Source organism: Halichoeres trimaculatus, unplaced genomic scaffold (assembly GCF_033239565.1).
Source record: "Halichoeres trimaculatus isolate MK-OKI-2021-1 unplaced genomic scaffold, fHalTri1.1 fHalTri1_scaffold_23, whole genome shotgun sequence".
NCBI classification, from domain to species: domain Eukaryota; kingdom Metazoa; phylum Chordata; class Actinopteri; order Labriformes; family Labridae; genus Halichoeres; species Halichoeres trimaculatus.
Window position 1 is genome coordinate 6,165,255 of NW_027437201.1, and position 24,900 is coordinate 6,190,154.

The following is a 24,900-nucleotide window of genomic DNA, read 5'->3' on the forward strand; positions in this document are numbered from 1 at the left end:
AAGCCTAAGCACTTTCACACTCAGATCCATGGAAAGTGAAAAAGGAACGGGACGTTTTCAAAAGTATGTGGGATTACAGCTTATCTTATCTTAAAACGCTAAAGCACCTTTAAACTTGAGTAAACAGACAAAAAGACACAGATAAGTTTGTCCCTGTTTCAATACCAGGTGTGACGATTGTTTGCAGTCTTTTGGATTTGTAGAATATGTGCCTTCATGTGTTTAGTTCAGGAGTTTGTTTAGCTTGTGTGTAACTCCACCCTTGTGTGTATGTTGCTGTCTGTCTGTGTGTGTGGCGCTAACAGCCTGTAAACTTGATGTTGGCACCAGATGAAAGGTTTCACATACTTGCTTGTGGGGGAAGGTCGAGGGGCTAATCGCTACTTTCCTATCAGCTCTGTGGAGTTGTGGTCATTATGAAGAGTCACACAGAAACAGACTGGGCACAGATGTTGTCAGGCATAACAACCCAGAGGCTAGTGTAACTTAAAGAAAGCACTGATTTACACCCATAACAACGGAAGTCTTTAGTCTAAGCAGCCTTGCCTGCATACATTTACTCTGAAAGGTATTTCCCCAAGTCCACTGAAAGCCCGTCAAAAAACTCACAGGGTGTAAATACTATTCTGTCCAGACATTTTTTTTTTTCAACAAAGAGAGCCTTCCTGTCTCCACATAATCTATGCCACTATCTGGAATGACATGTTTTCATCAATTAGTTTTATGTATATATATATATATATATATATATATATATATATATATATATATATATATATATATATATATATATATATATATATATATATATATATGGGCGAGTACCGATACCAGGTATCGGTATCCGGCAGATTCCAGCAAGGTATTGGTACTCGTGATGGCTGCAGATACCAGCAGTAGATACTTTAGGCAAGAAAATCTGGCCACTAGTTGCTGCTAATTGCTGCTGTTTAACACCACTGCAAATGTGTGTCAGGTCCTGTTCAGACAACATGAATGAACCAGGGAGAGTTAACTCTTAATCTGTTTTATTTTGCACTTCAATTTACTTTAAAAAAATACTTAACTCTGACAGTTGTTAGTTTTATTATACACTTTTGATATATTTCTTAAAAATATTTATCTAAAAAATTCTAAACTCAAAGAGAGTTGTTTGTGTTCTATTTGGACTTAATGTCAAAGTGACTGTGCTATCTTTGATCAAAATAATCTGTCATTGTTAATTGAGATTTTTGGTATCAAAAGTACTAGTAGAATAGGTACTCAGTAATGTGAGTACTCAAGAGGGAGTACTCGTACTGGTATCGGGCCGCAAAAAAAGTGGTATCAAACATCCCTAGGATATATATTTATTTATATTTATTTATATATTGGGGAAGAGGAAATTAATATCCCTGTCATAAATGCACTGAGTGAGAAGTTTATTATAAAGCCAGTTTTTGGGGCAGTTAACACATTTTCTTTCTAGCCAGATAATAAGAAAAACAAAACAAAAACAAAAACAAAACAAACAAACAAAAAAGAAAACAGAAAAAAAACAATAAAAAAGCATCTAACTTATGGTTTAGTTAATAACAAGTTAAAACTTTTTTCATTTCATTTATTTACATACAAATGGGAACTTGTTTTGTCATTGCTTATGATAAACAGGAGGAATTTATCATTACATTAAATCCACTAACTGGCTAGATTGCTAATTTACCAGCACAAAATCTCAACAAGATGTTCACAAGATCTCCCACCAGGTCCAAACTTATGTGCCTTTTTTTGCCTAGCTGGCTATTCAACACTGTGATGAACTAACATATGTTTTGTACACTCATTGGAGGTATTGCACAGCAGTTATGTTATGGATTATACATGATTAGGAAGAATTATTGCTTTAAGTTAGTCACTTAAATGAAACATCTTTTATTTCTTGTGAATTAGGCGTTATCTCACAGTAAACCTGACTCTAAATAGTTGCTATAAATATGCACCACAGAGCTTTCACCTGCCTTTATAGGGTTGTTACCATGAAGCAAAACCTGCTTAGAATCGGGGAGGAAGGCTCAGAATAAGCTGAGATTCTGCATCTCGATTTTTTTCTATCACTGTCATGGAGGACACACTGAGAGGAAATCAGCACCGTGGCCTCCCATCGTGCTCCAAGTGTGAACTACATTAGATTCAAATGTAAGTACAAAAGAAAATTCTCCAGTATACAAAACATCCTTTTTGCACCTTGGTCTCATTGAAGGAAATAATACAAAAACACATTAAATCATATTTACATTTATATCATAAGTGTAAGATGATACACACACATATTGCTTCTCAAAAATTGCTTGAGTACAAAATAATAAAGAATATAAATAGACATTACTTTATCAAATGGTGTGTGAATTGGTTTTTGTGTGTTTGCTTCATAGCTGCTGCTCCTCAAACAGTATCTGAGCGTACACCGTGCCACTACATGACGCCTTGGTTTCTGGAATTGGCTTAACCAGATCAAGCTCTGCATAGGTCAGATTCTCCTCCACTATCTTCGGCTGACGTCGTGAAGATGGAGGCAAGGAAGGGTACAGAAGAATGAAGGTAAGGGGGGAAAGCAAAGACAGGAAGTGGTGTCAGTAATTATATCACATATATATTATAATATATATTGTTATATTATACACCTAATTTTTTATTTTAAGCATTAAAACATAAATTTACGGAGCCCCAGACATAACATGGTCAAAAAAAATAAATCAATAATAGTGCGCACCAAATACTTATTTGTTCCCACAAGGTAAGTATAACACCTCAAGTGCACCTTTCTTAATGTCTCTAAAGGCTAAGGAGCATCTTAAGTTACAAGATGGACAGAGATAGCATGTTTGACATTTATTTTAGGCTGGGAATGAGCTACAAAGACATTCTGAAAAGAGACAAAAGAGACACTCACTGAACCTGACTCACACTACAGGGGTTTATAAATCTTAAAAGATTCTGAAATTGGGTTATATCACACACACAAGAAGGATCTTCACAGATTATCTTCTCCTAAATCTTAAGCAAGCACTAACTACAAGATCTGAAATAATGTCCAGCACACACTAAAGGATTTCACTGTAGACATTATTCGCTGTGACAAAAGTAAAAAAAAAAAAAACACATCTGGATAAAGTTGTCGTTAGTGGACAACATTAGCTGTATGTGCGGTTGTTGTCTGTTTTTGGGGGCTCTCTGATTGGCTGTTGTCATCCTCAGAGAGAATGAATGGCGTAATCATCCTTATAAATATCAAACATGTTAGAAAATGATCCCGGCGGCTCAGACAAGTCTGTGCGACAATCATGGGACTCAAGATCGAGCCATCAACCGCTCATACTAGAAGACAATCTGGACTGAACATCGTGCCGACTTTGATCCTGGATCAGTTACCTAAAAGCAGTCTCCTGTAGCACTTTGCACAGCTGCTATCCTGAGTTGCACCAAAACTCCTCCATTCTAATGGCAATTAAACCTGTTTCTGTTGCACACTTTATGAAGTTCTCTGCTGCTTTTACTAACAGGCATTCCTCACAAAAAAATAAATAGATAAATAAAAAAAAAAATAAAAATGGGTTGCTACTACTTTTTAGGTTAAGTTTATGGTGATGCACACAATCTATTAAAAAGGTTTTCTTCATGTAATGTTAACACTTTAAGCCAAATGTGCAGATTGTCAATAACTATCAGAAATGCTTATGTATGCTTCCAAAGATGAAAAGCTTGCTAAATGACATGTATAGTACTCACCAACACTACTTTCCTCGGTTGAGGTTTTAAAAGTTTGGGTTTCCGTGTTTTGTCTCCAATGGGAGCTGCAGGAACAGAAAAAAGTGATGTTAATGATAAAACATTGTTCAAACAAGCACAGACACTGGTTAACTACAAATGGACGGTATGTACGAAGTACTGTAAAGTCTTTTGACCACACAAAGACACTTATACATTACATGATAAATGCACCTGTTCACTCAACATGAAAACACTGATGTCAGAGGCGGCTATGGTAAGCACCCATAAGTATTAGGTAAACCCATTGGCTTACTGAGGACTGTTTGGGGGATTAAGTGTCTTGCCCAAGGACATGTGGACAGTGAGACCTGGGATCAAACCTGCGACCTTTTGACTGAATGATGACATATGCTCTTAATATTAGAGTACTGGCCATTAAAGTGGGGATTTATTGATATAAAAGAACAATGATCCTCTTTGGCATGTGCTGTGGACCAATTCTAAAAAAGCATAGTTTGAAAATCCTTTAAAAATTCAAGTTATTATGTATTGCACCCATTTGCTTCCCTGCACCAAAGACTGTATATAGAGTGGACAGCATGGCTCAGCCATTTACCATTGTACAGTTTTGTAGCCAAAATACCCCCGTCACAGGCGCAGCCAATGGCAGCAGTTGTGCAGCCAGAGTCTGCGCAGTAGAGAATGTGAGGGATTCTGGGAGAATCTGAGTGGAGCCAGCTGATAAAAATACATATATTTTTTCTTTCTAGAGTCTAATCACTTCCTGACTCTACCTACCGACACAGTTACAATCCCTGAAAAAAATACACAAGAACAGCAGCTGTCGATCATCATCAATCATCAGCTGTCAAGCCTCGTTTTTAACCTCTTATAACTAATGAAAACAAAACTTTCCAGGAAAAAAGGGGACTTGAATACAAGGCAGCCAAATAATATCTTCAAATCACCACAACAATCTGGAATGACTGGAGTATAGGATTTTTTGACCTATACTGCAGCCAGCCACCAGGGGGAGCAGTTTTTGTGGCGATCTCACTTCGAGCCGATCAAGATGACTTCAATTTTTTTTTGTGATTCAGACAAACCTCTGGAGTAACAGCTTGTTATCAGCTTTTTTTTTTGTTTGTTTGTTTTTGTTTTTGTTTTATGATAAGAAAAAAAGCTATTGGCACTTTGTAAGCTGAATGAAGCATTTGCTGACCAATAAATGTCTGTAAGCCATTACATCAAGTCACATCTTTAACAGAATGGTGTGCAAAAATATCATAACTTGTCTGCTTGGCTGAAGTACCCTCGATCAATAAAGATTAGAATCATTCTCTTAGTGATTGCTGACCCAGATATTCGAGAGTAACATGTATGTGGGATGTTAAACTATAATACAAGTGAGTGCAAATACCCAGAGAAGGAAACTAGTGACTGGTGAGTTGTGTGTCAAAGCTGTAGATGTGACTTCTTGTTTACCTTTTGCTGGTATCTCTGGTGGTATCTCCTCCTGGTAGTCTCTGCTCCGTTTCTTCCTGTACCTCCTTTCCTTCTTCGGCAGGGCAGGAGATACACTAACTAAACTGGTGACTGTCTCTCCTGAGCTGGATTCAGCAAACAAGAAATTCAACACAATATTTAAGATTTAGGATAATGTTTGCCTGCATTTTTTTGTGAATAATTCTGTATGATACCAAAATCTTACCTGTTTTGAGGGCTTTTGACCAGGTTATAATTATCTGCAGGGATATAAAGAAAAGAGACACAAAAAATCATTACAATCAAATTTTTCTATTTAGGGAGAAAAGAAAAAACAAAAAGCGCAGACAAAAGTATCAGAACAATAAGGGTCAAAGGTCAGCTGAGAGTAGTTTTGATGTTGCTGCTAACCTTTTAACCTCTGCTTCCTCTGTATGTACTGGCAGGTTACTGTCACAGTGAACATGCACATACACAGCAGACCCACTGAGCAGATCAGCACTGCACACAGGTACACATCTGAAACACATGTACACAAAAAAACAGAGTGCTTGTTATGCAGGTTTATTTAAAGCCCAGGGTTATATTCTATGGGTTAGGCTATTTCTGCCTCCCAAAGAAGGTTACATTCACAATCTACCACAAAAAGTCACACACTGCAGCACTGTAAAAATAGCCTGACTTACCTTCAAACAAGCTCCACAAGCTTTCTTTGGCCTTGGTGGATGGTAAGACATGTACTACATGAGGAGAGACAGGAAAAAAAAGAGAGAAACAGAGAGGAGAAGGAAGAGAAGTTTGTAAAGTTCAGAGTCATCATTGTGGCTTTCCTGCTGCCTGATTACATGCTAGCTGAAGTTAAAATAAAGCTAATTGTAGGAAGACAACTAGCTGAGGTTAGCCTCCTCCCTGCCTGATCCTGTTTCTGATTCACTGCAGAGAGCTCAACCTTAACCTGTGCAAAGAATCTAGATGTAGGCCAATGACATAGAGCAGGGGTGTCCAAATTCTTTTCAGTGAAGGGCCAGGGTTGAAGGTCGGGGGCCAAAGCTAAACAACCATGTTGCAGTGCATGATATTAAATATGCCTGTAGCATAACTGTGCAAAATAAAAACTCAAACAAGTAATTTTGAAAATGAAAAAACTTATTATTATTATTATTATTATTATTATTATTATTATTTTTTTTTTTTTTTTTTTTTTTTTTTTACTATATTTCACAGCATAAAATTACTAAGCATCCATATAGCACAAATACTAGACTTATGTCTTCTAAGACATTTAGTGCAATATAACCTAAACAACATGGGACATAGCATGCTCCTATGAAGCCAACATGGTGCATTTTCCATCCTATAAAAGAAGGAATAATAATGATAACTGGACACCTGCTTTAGATTTTTTCCCCTGTAAATGAATACTAAATCTACGTTAATTCAAAATATGAATGTAATAAAAATTTGAACATGAGCAGCGGGCCGAAAAAATTGCTCGCAGGCCAACTTTGGCCCACTGGCCCCAAATTGGACAGCCCTGACATTGACACTAATGCAGGATTTGGGTTAAAGTTGTGCATCAGCTTGATCATGAAAGCATCTTATTTGATGGAAACATTTCATGAGTATTATTTTTATGGTGAAACAAGACATTACATTACGACTGAGATACATGCTTTCGTATTTTAAATGCTTCTCCTCATCCCAGGTTTTATCAAACAAAAACTATTCCCAATAATATTGCGCTGATTTAAATGGATGACTCACAAAGGAATGCCAATGAGGCATGTTTAACATTCAGGATTTAATACTGAATTAGAAAGGGGTCACTTATAAATCCTGCCAATACAAATGTTATTGTTTATTAAGTTGTGTCAGAAGCCACACAGTCTACCAATTAGTCACTAATCTTGTTTCTTGTCTGGTTTTTGAGCCTTTTTTTCCCCAATATGGTTCTGCAAGGTGTTATTCATTTTATAAGCTTCAACAGACTTACGTGCATTTGCTACTACATTACATCTGGCAATCCTGATCTAGAACACTTTACAAAAACGACATTGTATCATTTCCACCACTGACATCATGTTTTGTGCTGAGTTTTTTGGTCATGTAGGCTACAATTACAAGAAGCAGCTTGCTGATGCTTGCAGTTAAAACGTTTTTGAGAGGTAGGAAAACATATTCCTGTTAGCATTGCTGTGGAGAGTGTGTTTTGTTTGCTTCTCAAGGAGATTTCCATCGCTGTTAGCATGAGGCTAGCAGACTTTTGCTAACTGGTTGTCGATCTGGAGCTGGCTGGTTACGAATAAGCATCCTCAGGTAAGTGAGGCTCTATCTGCAGTTTTGAATCCTGGAACATTTATCTTTTGTATTTATATCTACATGTAAGTTTTAGGGTACCTTTTTGTGTGTCTCTGTGTGTGTGTGTGTGTGTGTGAGTGTGTGTGTGGGGTCTGAATAAATGCTAAAATGAAGAATGGTCTCTCATTTCACCAAGAACTGTTTATCCGTCAAACTGAACGCCTACGTCCATGGAGGACAGAATACACATCAGTTTCTCTCACCATCTGTTCCATTCCACTATTGCTGTGCAGAGCTGCGCCGTGTCCTCTAATCCTCAGTGCTCATAACTCCACTGCAAAAAACTGAAATCTTATCAAGTGTTTTTGTGTTATATTAAGTAAAAATTTGATATGAGCCATATTCACCCAATCAGTCCAGAAAAATGTGTCATTTTAAGTTATTTAAAGGCAAAAATGAGGTCTGAATTGATTGTAATAAGTAAAAAATCTGCCAATGGAAAATAAAAATTTGCTCAAAAACTTCCCTAAAACTAGATTAATGTCTTAATAAAAGTAACTTTTCTCTTTTTCCATTGGTAGATTTTTTTGTACTTGTTGCAAGAAATTCAGACCTCATTTTTGTCTTTAAATAACTTAAAATAAGACATTTTGTTAGACTGGTCAGGTAAATGTGGCTCATATTTGGTCTAAAAAGACATTTGCTACAGAAAATAAGACAAAAAAAACCTTGATAAGATTTGAGTTTTTTTTTTGCAGTGTGTCTCTATGTAAGCCAAGGGGTGGCCAACCTGTGGCTCGCGAGCCGCATGTGGCTCTTTGCCTTTTGGTGTGTGGCTCTTAGTCCACTCATAAAACTGATATATTGTTGCAAACGTTGGGATCAGTACTGATCAATACTTGGGTGATAAGATTGATACTTAAGTTTCAGTTTCTCTTCTCTACATGTGCTCCTCTTATCGCTCATGGATAGATAGATAGATAGATAGATAGATAGATAGATAGATAGATAGATAGATAGATAGATAGATAGATAGATAGATAGATAGATAGATTGATTGAACTTTGTCTCTTCTGCAGTCAAAACAGAAATTAGTCTTTCACATGGCTCCAAGTACAAATTTAAACATGCTGACAAAACAAAACAAATCTCGCTTTGAAAATTGCGATTGAATTCATTTTCATTTCATGTAATTTTGCTTATGTGTGAGAATAAGTGCATTTGCAAAGCCACATTTTTTGTGGCTCTTTGTCTCTGACTGATTGGCCACCCCTGATGTAAGCAGATGATAAGAACGAAGCAGGAGACAGACAACCCAGACACAGCTCTGAAATAAAATAAAAAAGACTGATGTCAATTATTCACAGACTGCATGTACACAAATGTTGGGATTAGATTATCTTGATGTGTTAATGTAATGTTGCTCACCGAGAGCCTGACATTATCATTACGGTTGTGGTGATGTTACTATCAACTGTCCAACCATTGACAGTAGAAAAAAAATAAAATCATCTGAACAAAGGTTCTTAATTTCAGAAAAATAATGATTAAAGCTATTTTAATTTGAGATCTGTTCATTTGGTTGAATTAAAATGGTTTTAATCCAACAAACACACTATGAAAGTAACAAATTACAGTTAACTCTACAATATGGCTGGAAAGTTATGCTTCTAAAAGCTGGCTGGGAACAGCTTATACTCTGCCCAAAACCCTTATACAAGTAATATGATAACCTAGTTTTGATGTTATAAAATAGACTCAAGCTAGAGTAACCGCAAAGAGTAAAAATACTGGTGAATCCAGCATTTTTCACAACTCTTTCACCCTGAAACATTCAATCTTAGGACACACTTTGAGTCAGTTTTGTCATTGCAGTCTTAATCTGGTTGATGAGAATCCCTGCTATGTGCTGCCTGTGCCCCGACTGGCTGAGAAAATAACTTTCCCAAACTCAACCTGGAATCTCGTCCCACACGCTCAATCATTTCTCCACCCCATCTGACCACAGCAGTCTTAACACTGCTGTTCTCTTGCTGTTCTCTTGCTGAGCTGGTGGTAGGAAGCTTGTGAAGTGACACCCACCAAGGCGTCTTGAAATACCCCAAACCGCCAGCAGCTGACGACAGACAGGCTGGCCATGTCGGCTTGAGACTTTCCCACAGGCAGACCGGCTGTCCTGCTCGCTGAGTGACTGGCTGACAGACTTTCTATAAAAACGTCCTCTGATTCATCCAAAACATGCATGCACACTGAGAGCTATAACATCAGCCTTCCTGCAATAACATAGATCTCCACTGTATGCATGATGATTTGTGCACTGAACACAGTAAAAACAAAGACGTTTGAAACCACAGATGTCTTATGACTGCAAAAAGAGTTTATCCAATCAGCTCCTTCACAGATGTTACTCTGGTAGCAGCAAATATAATTGGATGCACATTGAAAAAACACTCCCCACGCACAACTGTCAACAAAGTATTAAAAAAAAGACAACTAGCTCTGCAGCCAGTGTTATAAAACTGTGTGGAACAGCTTAAGCATGGATTAAACAATCAGCTTATTGCAAAGCCTGCAGTTTCTGAACAATAAATCTTTAAAAGCAATTCAACAAAATGCTGCATCAAGCTTATTCTTAACTTATTTTGTTTGAAGATTACATTTCTAACTTCTTTATTCGGTATGAGGCCTGTAAAGACAGGGTCTTATTTATGGAGTGCTGATTGTAAAGTTGCACACACTGCAAATAACAATTCTCCACATTTAGCTCCAAAACATCACTTTTTCTGCAGATTTAGAGAAATATTTGTGAACTATATTTGTCAAATATCATAAATATGAATGTTGGATATTTTATCTTAATGTTAAATGCTATAAATGAATGTCCTGATTCCTAATATTTAGCTGCGTTTCTCAACATTTAGTTTCATTCCAAATATTAAGTGAAGAATAAAGATTTGCTAAGATTTTTAAATATGAATTCAAGATTTCTAAGTCATGAGCAAAGATTTCCTAAATATTAAGCTAACATGCAAATTCAAACTCCCGCCCGCAGGAAGTACCACAATAAAAGTTGGAGGAGGCGATCCAGCCAAGCAGGATTTTGATAAAATCAAACACAGTCAGCTAAATCAGCCGTTAGACAATAATTGACCAAGTGCTGTGATGATACTGTTAAAGATCCTGTGGCTGAAATCAAAGCAGTAGAGCTTGACAGTCTCAAAGTCGCTTCCTCTAACTTTTATTTTGGTACTTTTCAGTAGGTGTGAATTTGCATGTTAGCTAAATAGAAACATAGCTAATTATTTAAAAATTGTACCTGAAGATTTAGAAATCTTGACACCATATTTAGAAATCTTCGCAAATATCTTGATGTCTTTGCGAAAGATTTATAAAGCTTGACTAGATATTTAGAAATCTTTGCCTAAGATTTAGAGATGTTTGTTTAAGTTTTAGAAATCTTGACCAAGTATTTAGAAACCTTGGTAAATATTTAGAAATATTTGCTTAAGATTGTTAAATCTTTGATAAATGTTTAGTCTTAGCTAAATATATAGAATGAAACTAAGGCCCGTTTACATGACAATGTTTCATCTGAAAATGATAAAACACAGAGGGACTGAAAAAACTTTAGTTAGCATGCCAGGCCTGTAGTAGGCGCTATATTGTCCAGAAGCCACTCTTGGGAGAAGTTGAGCTGATCATCTGGTGTTTTGGGGAATACTAAGTGCAAAAGTTGAGCTACAGATGCACATTTTTTACAAAGACAATCAACAGATTTAGCAGCACAAGCTCAACACAGTAAAAATTCCATTCTGAAGGCCGTTTTCAAAAGTTTGCGTTTGAGGTAAGCTGAAACGCAGTTTCTGTGTAAACGCAAGGCTGAAACGCAACAAAACTTTTGCGCTTCAGCCTAAAACCATTGTTGTGTTAACTGCCCCTCAATGTTTAGATATGTAGCTAAATATTTAGAATCAGGATATTCATTTATTACATTTAAAATTGAAATTCAACATTTAGATATAACATTAAACATTAAGATAGAATATTTAACATCCATATTAATGATATTTGACAAATGTATTTTTTTTTTAAATATTTAAATCTGCAGAAAAAGCGATTTTTTTAGAGCTAGATGTGGAGAAATGTTGTTTTTATTTGTAGTGCGTGCAACTTTACAATCGACTTCCCATACTTATTAATTCACAAATATTAACAGCACATAAATAGACAATTCACAGAGACTACACTAACCCAAATCCTTGTCTGATAGCAATTTGCAAGTAAGCTTAACCTTAGTTTTATCCTTTCTTCAGACTTAATGTTGAAAGGCTTCTTAAGGACCCAGCAGTTCTCAGCCTGTGCTTTGTTGGGAACACACCTTTGGATTCGGTCCTCATCTGTGAAACCACTAACCCCACACCGACCATATGTGACCTACATTCTGCTGGCCTTAATCATTTTGCAGGAATGATCGATCAAAGGTGTTTGGCTGTAGATGATCAAATTTTATTCTGAATATTTACCTCTTAAATTTGAGCAGGTTTCATGATTAAGTGGTTTGGGGCTCTGTTAAATCAAAGCATGAAGCTTGATCCAAGTTGAAAGCTCTGGATATTAGATTCACGCGGTGAGGTTGGCTCTTTTGACTTCCAACACATTCCACCAATCACTAACAATAAGAAGACAGAATGAAAACTACTGTAATCCAATTGAAGCATCATTTTGAACAGACTGTCCGTCACTTTTTTAAATGGCAGATGATTTAATTTAAAGGCCCACTCTTCCTTCGCAGTAATTTATTCACTGTGTAAATCTAGATAACATCTCTGACATTTATGTGGTGTATTTTGCTGAAGTTTTACGTCTCTCTGTCAGAGCAGCAGCTGTACATGTTGGAATGATCAGTAACTGGATAAATCTGGTGTCCTAGCTGCCATAAAGCTGGCTTTTATCCTCGTTTATAAAAAATGTCTTCTTTTGACAGCAAGGTCTGAATGGCTGAGCACTGAGTCTCGAAAACAGCGGAAACATTCAAACAAACAACTTTTTGTTCATCTGAGCCACAGAGTTGCATTCATTTACTGACTGTATTTCAGATTCACGGCTCATTCTTGTGTTCTTACAAACCCGGCACTGTAAACATCACTACACAGACAAGGAACAGAACGCATGAGAACGCTCTTTATCGCCTGAATTAGTCACTGCATTAATTAACAGTATCATAAAAGACTGCAGATGAATAGACGTAAAGAAGATCATTGAACAGCTCAACAAAGTTTTGAATTACTCTTTTATTTCCTGTTATCTTTAACATCTCTGTACACTGGCTCCATGTGTCCCCATTATAGCCTCATACAGGCTTTATTTACTCTCTGTCTTCCTTTAAACCCAACCCAGAGATGTTTGTGACCCCAGAACTGTGATATTTCTGATTTTCATAATTCCAAGTGAGGCTGCCAGAGAAACACCCAGAGATCCGGGCTTCTTCTATTCTTAAACCCAAACCACATCCGTGTCACGTTTCTCTCCAAAACACCCTTGTTAATTTGCAGTCGCCCACACTATAGAAATACCTTAGCGCTCAGTTTCTTTATGCCAGGTTGGTGTTCTGTCCACACCGTGCTCTGCCCCTCAGTTTCCTCCACCAAACCCTCTGACCTCTCTGGCTGTGTTTGTTATAGCAGCAGTAGGTAATGGTAGCTCCGCGCGTTGGATGGTGGAAACACCTGGACACCTAATGTCATCCGACCACAGGAATTCCTCCAGCGCGATGTCAGAAACACATGTTAATGCACACAAAGTCTCAGTCATCTGCTGGCTTTAATCTGGAGCAGAGACCAGGAGCAAAAGTTCCAAAGGGGTTTTAACCTCTCACATGTGACCTGATGTTTATCATAGCTGTCAACAGCACCGTGAACACTGCGCCTCATTACCCTGTCTGTTGGTCCACTGGGCGCAAACAGTCAAGTTTTTAAAGGAGTGTGGAAGCTCTTGCCTTTCCGTCACAATATTCTGCCCACATATAAGGTAGTTTATTCTGAATCATTTGGAATTGCAATTCATCATATAAATATTTAAATGAGTGTGAGGTCAACACAAGTTTTTTAAAGTTTAAATAGAGGGTATGCACATGATGTCACAGCAAGCGGAAGTTGCTGCAGTTACGCCCACTGGGTGGTAGAAGGAAGGAGATGAGTGGCAGCGTTGGCTTAAATACCATCTAAACTTCAAAACAAAATAAAAAAATGGGGAAGAGCTGTTGTGTGATTGATTGAACAAATATGTTTGAAAAGCAATCAGAGCTATCTTTTGACAGGCTACTTAAAGACAAAGAAAAGAGAAACTGATGGATCACTACAATTTTCAGAAACAATCCAGGCAACAATAGCTGGATTCAGGGTTCCCATTTAGGGTTCTAATTTTGTGGCGCAGCGCAGGGGGCGCAAGCCTGGCGCACCCCGCACAGTGTTAATTTTGTGCGGCGCACCACTGTGCGCTGCCAATTTGACAATTTGGTAGACCGTCTGCGCAGAGATGGGTGTGACGGCGCGCCAGGGGGAGCTGACAGCGCACCAGGGGGAGGTGTCGGCAGATTCATGTTGACGCAGTGACAATTTCGTGCCAAACACAGTGCAGAAAGTGCGCTGAAAGCTCAACAGTTCCAACCTGGTCTATTCTCGGCGCAAAGCGGAGCGCACCCTCCGCAGCTGTAATTTGGTGACAGGCGCACATGTGCGCTCACGTCAACAAAGCCTCAGAGGCAGGTTTCCAGAGTGTCACGCACATTTTAATGCAATAAACAATCACAGTAATCACTATTTAATGAAACTGTCCGAACCAGAATCTACATTTATATCTATATTAACTGTCCCGTCGCATCTGATGTCAGATTAAAGCCGTTTGTCATAATGGAAAGTTAACCTGACGGCAGCTGGAAGTTTGATGCACATCTTACAGTTAAACAATAAACAGCCTTAACATCTGATACTGAGTAAATATCTGGTTCTCTCATTTCATTTAATTCAAAGAAAAGAGGGAGAGAAAAGACGAAGAAAAAAGAGACAAAATAAATGTATGTCACTCAGGACTTACCCGTGATTTCCCATATTTCTCTGTTTTAGTCTTTATTTTAACGTGATCTAAAAAGATGGAGTACATTATTGTAAGGAGGATGAGGCAGAGACACCAGGAGAGTATACAGTGTATCACCAAAGGTTAGTTTCAGTTGGTGGTTTGAATCAAGTGTGGAATAGATTTTTCAGAACAAAAGTCTAATAATAGAGGTTTAGAAATTCAACTGCTTAATTCAGCTTGTCAAACATTGTATGCTCAAGACAGAGACATGTTCAAATGGGGAAAACAAAGCCTGATAAAATTTGAAAGAAGCAAAAAGGCTAACATGAGGCTTCCAGTCACCACCACAGAGCCATATAACGAGTGAATGTTCGAGTTTCATAGATGGCTAGGAGTGCCCTTCATGTTATAAATGTAGTTTCCATCAAAAAAGTGTCACTGTATGTCTTTTTTATTAATATCTCTGAAACCACAATGGACTGGTGCTTCCTTGGATTAAAATAACTCTCCACATCCTTGACCACAAAAGGATGGGAGCCAGACACAAGCCAGCTGCCCACTCGCCTGTCGCTTCAGACAAACATGAGAACCTCACCTTCCTCAGAACAACTATCTCTTGTTCCATTTCTGCTGAGCCTCAGCGGGCTCGGCCTGCTCTACTTCTGGGAGGGAAACTCCTTGTCAGGGCCAATGTCAACAGTCCTCGTTAGGGACTGCGTGTCTGCTCAGGCCCAGACTTGGCCATAGACTCCCTGAAAGTCACAGCCTGTAGGAACGCTTCCATGGAAAATGTGGTGAGCAATGTCTTGTGTTGTTGAGCTCTGACAGAATAAATTGTGTCAAGGTTGTTGTGAGACAAATTTTTTATGACGCACTAATACTTTGATTTACATGCTACAAATAAATACTCATTTTTGCACACCTTAAATGAAGAATAACAGATTTAGTTTTTTATAACATGTTTTTGTTTGAGGACAAGTGACATTTTCTTTCTGAGGTCTGGACCACATGAATATGGATATATTTCTTAATGGACATTTTTCTGTCCAATCGGGCCTCTCAACCACACGAATACAGCAATTTCACCCACATAAACAGAGATTTTTCAAAACGGATAAAAAAAGTGAGGAAATAAAAAAAAATACCCGGTTGAGTGGATCTGTGGAGTGGTGTTAAACAGAGCTAGTGTTGACACAATGTCAAGTGCAACAAGTCACTGTAGCAACGTTCCCAACAACAAGAACGATGGCCAACATTTATTGCGCTATTTCTGTCACTTGTTAGAATGTCCCATTGTCATTGTCTGTCCACACAAACGGCTCAATTTTATTTGTTTTTTATTCGGCATCTCTTTACTCTGTTTACTGCTTCTTCTTCCTGTTTTTGACTGTGCTCATAACGTTCTTCTTCTATGGTTTTCTCATTTTGCTCACCTGCCACTTATTGGCCAGGCATGGGCTTCAGAGGCGATCGTTCTTAGTTTTGCCTCTTAGTTAGGACAGATATATTTCTGTGGGGTGGACAGAGATTTTTGTTTATAAACAGGGACAAAGATATGCGGTCAAAGAAACATCCATATATGTGTGGTCCAGACCTGAGTCTCTAACCTCCGCAGTGCAGTGCCACACCACGCCAGGCCGCTCCCTTGAAACATACTGCGGAGCACTTAGCTTCCATTGTAATCTATCAGACAAATTTCAATGCATGACTGTTGTAGCCCCGGTGCGCAGCCAGGTGCAAGAAATTCGCTTCAGGTCAGTGTTGCCAACCTAGTGACTTTGTCGCTATTTTTAGCGACTTTCTAGACCCCCCAGAGAGAAACCTAGAGAAAAGCGACTAGCGACAAATCTAGCGACTTTTTTTGGTGGATCACAAGCAAGATCACAAGAGAAAAGGTTTTTTTTTAAAAGCACTGTTTTCCCTCTTTCCCCGTTCATGCGTGGCCAGCTGTACACTACAGGCACAAGGACAGCTCAGTTGACGAGTAGGTAGCCACAGCCTGTGACTCTCCGAGGACCAGCCCTCCCCCTCTGGATAAAGCAGCGCAGTGCAGTGCGCTGCCTCCAGTGGCTCCAGTGGAGCAAGACCGCGGCACTCCACTGCACTGCGCGGCATGTGCAGTGCAATTTAGGGATTAGTATCAATTTGATCAGAATTGGTGGATGCAAATCACCTTTAGTACAAACATCGCCATCACTTCCAACGTGAACTTTGGAAGTTAGAGGCCGAGGTCTAGAAACCTTGACAGGGGGTTGCAAAATGCCATCCAAAATCGGAAACTTCGTACAACTTCATATTTCATCTATTATTGCAAAAATACTAACAAAAGTAGGGGTTAAATTGTATTCAGATCCATAAAGACTTATATATTTTTTAAAAATCTTTTTTACACATTTCTTTGTTGATACAAGAGCCCTGATCTGACTAAGCCAGGATAACGTTGGAATCAGTGATGACGGATTAATTTAGGAAACAGCGATAAGTCAACCTAAGTTGTTCTGTACTAGACTGTTCTGCCTATCATATCATTATATTTCCAAGACACGGGATAACCTGTCTCTAACACCACCATTTCAGGGGGTTATTGGCTGAAAAAGTTGGGAACTTTTAAGCTAGCCCATGATGTTTGTAATACTGAGGTGAAATGCATTGGTTTCTTTCAAGATTTACTTGATTGAACCTTCTTTTGTCTTTTTTTCTGTTGGTCCTTCATCTAAAAGCTCTTTATCTTAATTTATAGTTAAACACTACGAAGAAGTTCAATACATTAGCCATGAAACTAAACAGCAGCTTTAGAGTCAAGAGAGCGGACTGGTTTTAGTCTCACAGCAGGATGGGTTTTGGTTTCATACCCATTTTCGTACCCATTAAGGTGGGGCATCTTTCTGTTGAGCTCTTAAACCATCTCTGGGTTTTTTCCAAGTGCTCTGACTTCCTCCCACCATCACAAGACTTGCTGATGAGGTGATCATTGATTTAAGTTGTCTTAGGTGTGAATTTAGGCATGAATGTACACGAGTTAGCCTTGGGTGTATCCAACCACTAGCTTAATGACGGTTAGGATCCACTCTTGCCATTCATAGCTTGATGATGTGAGGATGACTAACTAAAATTCTTCAGTATTAGTCTCTGCTGACTATACTTCTTGCTCTGAATAAGTCTAGAAGTCTAGTGTTACTGCTTCCTGCTAGCTTTGGACCATCATCAGTCATTGATGCCAGTTTTTTACATTTGTTTAGATACAAGCTTTCTATCGTGTATGGATATTTTTGAAGTTCAGAAATTTTGACAGGCTTTTTTTGCCAATGTGGGGCAGGCACAGAGGAAAAGCTGGGTGGAAAAATTAAGCTCTGAACGTGTGCTTTTGGTTTAAGTGAAGGGATTTCTGGGCAGTGTCTGGTACCAGTGGATGTGTCATCCATTATCATTGAGTGAACATGCCCTGTGCCAGCAGTGGTATTGAAACCTCACACTCTGTCTGCTCTTCATCCAAGATCATCTACTCAGTCAAAGCCACAACTTATTGCTGTTGAAGATCCTTTTATCTTTAGACTTTTTTTCCCCCAACCAGAGATGTTTTCCCTTCTCAAATTAAAAGCAGGACAGAGCTTCAGCTTGTTTCACCACATTTTCAGCAAGATAGAGTTGATCGAGTTGCAAATAAGCATTTAAGCTTTGAATCTGCAATGATTATCAAACTGTTGTCCCACTGACAGATCTCTGCTGCTGGACTGTGAAGCAGTGGTAGACTTTTGCAGAGAAACCTGGCAGCTGCAAAAACTCTTTGTGGTATTACTATTATCAAAACAGCGTTTGTCATAGCTTCTGTTGTGGCTGAAGAAAAAACTGTTGAGTCTCCGCCCTGTGCCATCTAAAGAAGCCTACCAAGAGGGGATTAGTGCAACCAAATGTGTTGCTTCTAAATCTTTATCACTTCCAATTCCCCCCCTGTATGTCCACACATCTGTTGAAAACATACTTCAAAATGAAAACGTGTTGAATGATGTAATGAAGGTGATATGTAAACACCAAAACAACAAAACAAAGAGTAAACTCTCCCCTTTCGTCCAGGTAAAATAGTTTGTTGCTACCTTTTCCGTTCTTTCGTGATTGGCTGGTTACACCAAATACCCCTGTTTTTGACAAAAAAAAAACAAAAAAAATGGAGAAAACGAGCTCTGATTAGTTTCTAGCACTTCTCTACAAAGCTCCATTATTTGATCCTCTTCATGATCTCCCTTGTCTCACAATCGCCACACACACACTGTTCCAGTGTGAGCTACCTGAACTTATCCAACCTACAACATTTTGCCATTGTCTCATAATTTGTTGTGATCTCTCATCCAAAGAGAGCACCACTGCCACCTACAGGGGTCAATTGGCCAGCACACTACATGACAAGCCTTATATTGATGGACAAACTCTGCTGGACATTCCCCTTGCCTGACCCAGTGAAAAACACAATAGATCTACATCCACGGACATTAATAGCAGTCAACAGTAGTTCAGACAATGGATAAAATGGTTTCTTGATGACAAATGTAACTGCTTTAACTTCCTTGTTTAACTTCCTTGTTTAAGCTTCATTAGGGATTATTATAAGGTTATAGAACAGAAAATGTGACCTGATTGAGGCTACAACGATATCAATTAAATTGATAAAAATTGATTAGTATAATAATCAATGCACTGTGCTGTGTCATTACTGTATTAGTTTGTCTTCAGTTTTTTTTTTTTTTTTGTCTTCTTCCTTTTTGTCAGATTATGTAGCGGTTGGCAACTAGCTGAGGGTGCATTACCGCCACCTACTGGACTGGAGTGTAGATTACCTGGGCTGCCATGTAAACAGATCTGCGTGGAGGAGAAGCCAAACCGGCAGGTGAGGGAAACAAGTAAACACGCAAATAATTGCAGAGGTGGAGAAGCCATTTGTCCAAAAAATAAAAAAAAAATCCAGAGTTTGGGAGTATTTTAAGCTGAGTAAAATCACACAGCGTGTTAATTGACAAAGATGACCCCACATGGCATGGCAGTACGACTGCAATGATCCAGCACTTAAAACACAAACATGTTGGGCTGATCGATGACGAGCTGGGTAGCTCAACAGCAAGGTGAGGAGCAACAAAATGTCACATACACTCCTTTCATATGTTTTGAAATGTATGTTGTGTCTTTCAGGAATTGTTTAGTCTTTTTATTAAATCGTCACCCCGTTTGAAAACCACAAGGAGTTCATTAAACCAACGTTAGCATTAGCTGCATACAGATAGTGGTAGGGCTGAGGGGGTGAACTGTTTGAGCTGCGGGGGAAAACACTGAGGACACACTTTTATTTATTTGCCTTTTTGACCTTTTGTTTTATGCTATTTTTCCAATACTGTTAATTCTTTAAGTTACAATACATTAATGTCACTTTTTATACTTGTAAATGTAGCATCTGGTCAGTTTGATTATGTTCAAATATGTTGTTTCTTTGTTTATATCTTTAATCAGCTTTAGTCATCAGCTAAAATAACAACGCATATTTGATTATGTGAATTTTACTTATACTGTTACTGTTCTCACCTTTTTTTCCCCAATTAATTGATTAATCATGAATTTAATCGTCACAGTAATTGATAACTAAAATAATTGTAGTTGCAGCCCTAGACCTGATACTTGAACATATTAGTAGAAAGACTCCCCATCACACTTTGTCAGTGGGACATAGCACCAGAAACAACACAAACTAAAATATCTCAGGGTCTCCTGTTTGAATACAATAGTTTGTGTCAAAACATCTTTGCTGTAGTTGAGTATCTCTGACTTTTCTGGTTGAAGTTTGAACAAGAACTATTTAAAAGGAATGCATTTTTGGCTCTCAGCCTGACCCTTACCTCTGAGCTCAGTGGCAGCCGTGCAGTTAGAAGAAGCCTTCCAGCGGTCCTGGTTCTTTTTAAACTCCTGCACCCGGCACATGTAAAGCCCCCGATCTCCCTCAGACACATTCAAGATAAGCAGGTCGAAGATCTTCCCCTGCTTCACCACTGTTAGTTTCATTTTAGGCCAGGAGAAACTCTTGGTGTAGTTGCCATAAAATCGAGCTTTTCTCATATTCACTCTGGCGATGAGAAGTTCGTCCTCTGGCCTGTCTGTGCCTGCAGGTAGGAAAGTCCATTTCACCACAGGTAGAGCGGCGTTTCGGCGCCTCTGTGAGACAACACAGGAGAGGGTAATATTTTGGCCCTCCTGGGCCACCGTGAAAGGGGAAGGGGTGATGGTGACGTTGATGGCAAAGCACAAATCTGAAAAATGGAAGAAAAATTTAAGCATCAACATTTGGATCAAATGACAAGATGTCTGGATATTTGATTTCCTGGTGATCCCTATCATATTACTCTCATCATGTGGGCCCAGAATATGTCAGAGAAATGCAGGTTATATCTTAATGAAACACATGTGGCTCTGGAGACAAGCCCCCGTCTTGTTTTGACCGCCTGTTAGCTTCTGAAGCTCTTTGATTTTTGACAGAGTTGAGCCTTTCCTCTAAACACACACAGCTGTTTCTCGGTCTTTCCATTGTTCAGTCCATGCCACAGATGCTCGGCTACACTCTAAAAAACAACAAGCTGAAATATGGAGTCAAACTAATGTTATTCCACCATTTACGGGTTAATTTTGAAGACATTTTTAGTCTACTCTGCACCATTTGGTTGATTTTAATTCAGTGGGCAAGTAATTAGGTAAGTCACTGAATGGCAAATACAGTCTAAGCTGTTTGGTAAAACTTTGGGCTATTTTATCTGCATTCCCATTCACATGGTTTAATGTTACACTCACTGAAGAAAGTTTAAGAAAGGTTGAGTCACTTCAAGTCCAACTGTTTTGAGATGCAAGTCACAGTTTCTAGGAAACTGTGTTGCACAGTCAGTTCTCCATGTGACACGTTGCTTAATCGATACCGTCTATTTCTGTAATGTCAGCTGCTGCTTTTAGACCAATGCCATGAGTCAGTTTGGAGCGGTTCTGTACCAGAGGGGACGACGCTGTTTTGCTAATGTGTTTTATAACGTAGCTGTAGACACTGCTTCAGTCCTGAGATGTATTAAATATTAGCAAAATCTTTTAACACTGCATTGTGTTGATGTATTTCACAATTGCCAAGTACAAGTAACCTGCCTGGGTACCCAGTATCACTTGAAATAAAAACAAGCATCTTGGTACTGTGGCAACTCAGCATATTATGAAAGTGATAATACATAGTTAGTGGGTAGTCACGGTAAATAGAACCCTGACAGGGTGTGACAAGACCCCAACACAAAGCTTTATGTCTACTACTTTAGACACTACAAACAAGTTGGCAAAAACACAAAGTAACATATTTATTTATGAATTTTAAACGATTTATAAATAACATTTAAAAAATAGTCCAAGTGATTCCAGGACAGTTAGCTTTCCATCCAGATGAGACTCAGGAGGAGATTAAATGTAAATCGACGTATGGTGATTCCTGACATAAGTGGCTACCCAATGGACGAATCAAACAATTTGTAGTCTACATTCCAACTTTTAGCTAACTCACTGGCTGCCACCGACATCTATAGCTTTCAATCAAGTTTTCCAACAGGACAGTCTGGCGGACGGTCTGGCGCAGAGGTGTCAAAAGTATCCAAGTACTGGTTTCAAAAACTACTTAAAGTATAAAAGTAAAAGTAATACAAAGGGGAAAGATTTCATTAAGGACAAAAACTTAGGCCGCACCACAGGGGTGGTGCACTCTAAAGGCCTCAATGACAACAACGTTTTGATAAAATGTTAATGTTAAAAAATTAGAGCAGCTGGTGTTGACCAATACTTAACATGAAGGCCAGACCGCTTCAAACTAATTGAGGCTAGCCAAAATTTTTGATTACTTTATTTAGACACTACCACAACACCTGCAGTGTCTCCCCTGTGATTGTATTGGGGAGTGCTCTGCCACCTATTGGCAGCACCCAGCCCCTCATGTAAGCTAAATTTATTTTATTTTCCATGTGTTTTTTTTTTTTTTAAACTCTTTTTAACTGGTAGCCCTTTGAGATCTTTTGATGTAAAGGGCAATACATATAATGTATTATTATTATTATTATTATTATTATTATTATTATTATTATTATTATTATTATTATTATTATTATTACTATTATTATACCAAAGCACAAGTAATTTAAGGTTACTGTAGATCATTTTCTGAATATATATTTTTTTCCCCATAAGAGCCACCGTACTTAGAAAGTGCTGTTTCCTGTTTTGTGCCAGCAGAGAGCAGCACTGGGTCTTCTTCATGTTAAATGACTATCATGATGCACAGTGAGCTCACCTGGCCATGGCTAAATAAATGTTGAGAACTTCACATTCCTCATTATTGTAACTCATGCTCAAGCAGTGTTATGTTTATTCCTCTCATCCAACCACAGCCCAATTCACCCTAACTGAATGGCGCAATTTATCTGGATAGATTTTTCTTTTTGTGTGTGTGTGAGTTTGTGTTTTTTTTTTCCCTAACATAGACGGAAACAGGAGTAACGAGGCTATTTCTTTCAATGTAGGGAGTAAAAAGTACAGATATTTGTCTGAAAATGTAATGAGTAAAAGTAAAAAAGTCAGCTAAAAAATAACTACTCCAGTAAATTCCCCAAATTCCTACTTAAGTAAGGTAACAAAGTATTTTTACTTGGTTACTTGACACCATTTGTCTGGCACTATCAGGCTTGTAAACAAGTATTCTGACAAACTGACCCCTCCAGGTGTCAGTGGTGTCCTCTTTGGTTGAGATCAGTTCAGATTATGAAGAGAAAATGTATGAGAAATGATAAGAAAATCATGAGAAAGTGTTCCAGGGGATGCACGTAAGGCTATGCCCATCAGCTTCTGCATAGGCACAGGGCTACACAGACCTATGGCTTAGGCTACAGTCAACACAGAAGTATAAACCAGGCTTTAGGGAAGCAGATGCATAGGGATCTGCTCTGTTACATGCTGACTGCACACTCGTCCTTCAACTTACACCAGCTGTGTGTTCAATTCGTCACACAGCTTCATGTTTCTGTTGGGCTGTAAAAACCTCAAGCCTCTCGACTTCTGGTCTGGCTTGATTTGTTGCTATAGTCGAGTGAAATATGATTGATTTTGAATTCAGTGTAAGACTTCTTGCCCCACTGGATCTGACTTGCGTATCTGATGCAGAGGGCTCTGACTTGTTGGAGCTGGGACGCAGCTGGAACACAACAGAGCGGAGCTGCTGTGAGATGATACATTAACTTGAATAGAAACTTACCTGATCCAGTGTAGTGACAGAGCGATGCTGAAGGTTTGAGAGAATTCAGTATTTAACCAATTTCCAGCTTTGATTTATGTGGATAAATGATGAAAGCTACTTTGATGATCATCAAGAATATAAAGATAATTTTAATCATCTTCCAAGATCAAGATTGACAGTTAAAAACTTTGATTCCTGCCTAAGTTGCTGATTTGACTGGTCTTTAAAACTGAATGTTGTTGCCCAACAGTCAGCGCCTCTGTGATGCTAGAAGAGCTGTTTTTTATTTACATGTGAGGACATATATGGGAGAAACTTGTCTGTATGATGCATCTTTTTTTTCAACACCACAATTTTAAAATCAACACTTTTCATGACACACAAGCATTTTTCTGTCACACATCTCAAAAGTATTGAGCTCAACCACAAAACTGAATCAAAGCCACTGATGCAGTTTTATCTTTCATTTAGTCTGAGTGACAGAAATGAAATGACAGACTGGAAGTAATGTTTTGGTGATGCCTGTTGATTTGAGTTCTCTAACTGCACATTTTAACAGATGATGACTGAAGTCATCTCAAATTTATGTAAAAGCAAACTGATTCACTGTCAAACAGTCGCAGGAAAACCATCACTTTGCTTCTATCATCTCTGCAAGCACATTCAGCTCTAATGACCTTTGAATTTTCCAAACAACACCCTGCAACCTTACTTAGAGCTACTTTTATATGAGCAAAAGCTGCACAGTTTAAGACAATTTAGCCAAGATTCCCTCACAAATCACCCTAACATCTGTCATCCTCAGATGTTCTCTTTAAAGTCTGGCAAATAAAAAAAAATAAAGTCGGAAACTATTTGTCTCCGACATGTCCATTTTAGCGTAAAGCAATGTACTTTTCCTACCTCCAAGCAGGGCTCGAGTCAGAAAAGCAAAGACCACAGAGGAGATCTTCATTTTCCACTGCTGCAGCCTCCATAAACTCCAAGTTAAATGCTGCAGAAGAAAAGACGCTCCAGGT

At 38.6% G+C, this 24,900-nt stretch overlaps 1 protein-coding gene across 1 annotated transcript; it reads right to left on the reverse strand.

Moving 5' to 3' along the window:
- Positions 1–853: 853 nt before the first annotated feature.
- Positions 854–24,900, reverse strand: vstm4b (V-set and transmembrane domain containing 4b). Its single transcript, XM_074663495.1, has 8 exons — positions 24,785–24,900; positions 20,481–20,888; positions 5,919–5,972; positions 5,644–5,751; positions 5,459–5,492; positions 5,233–5,357; positions 3,766–3,830; positions 854–2,531 (listed from the first exon to the last, which is right to left on the reverse strand). Exons 1-8 carry the CDS (start codon positions 24,834–24,836, stop codon positions 2,406–2,408), a joined length of 972 nt encoding a protein of 323 aa, XP_074519596.1. The 5' UTR covers positions 24,837–24,900; the 3' UTR covers positions 854–2,405.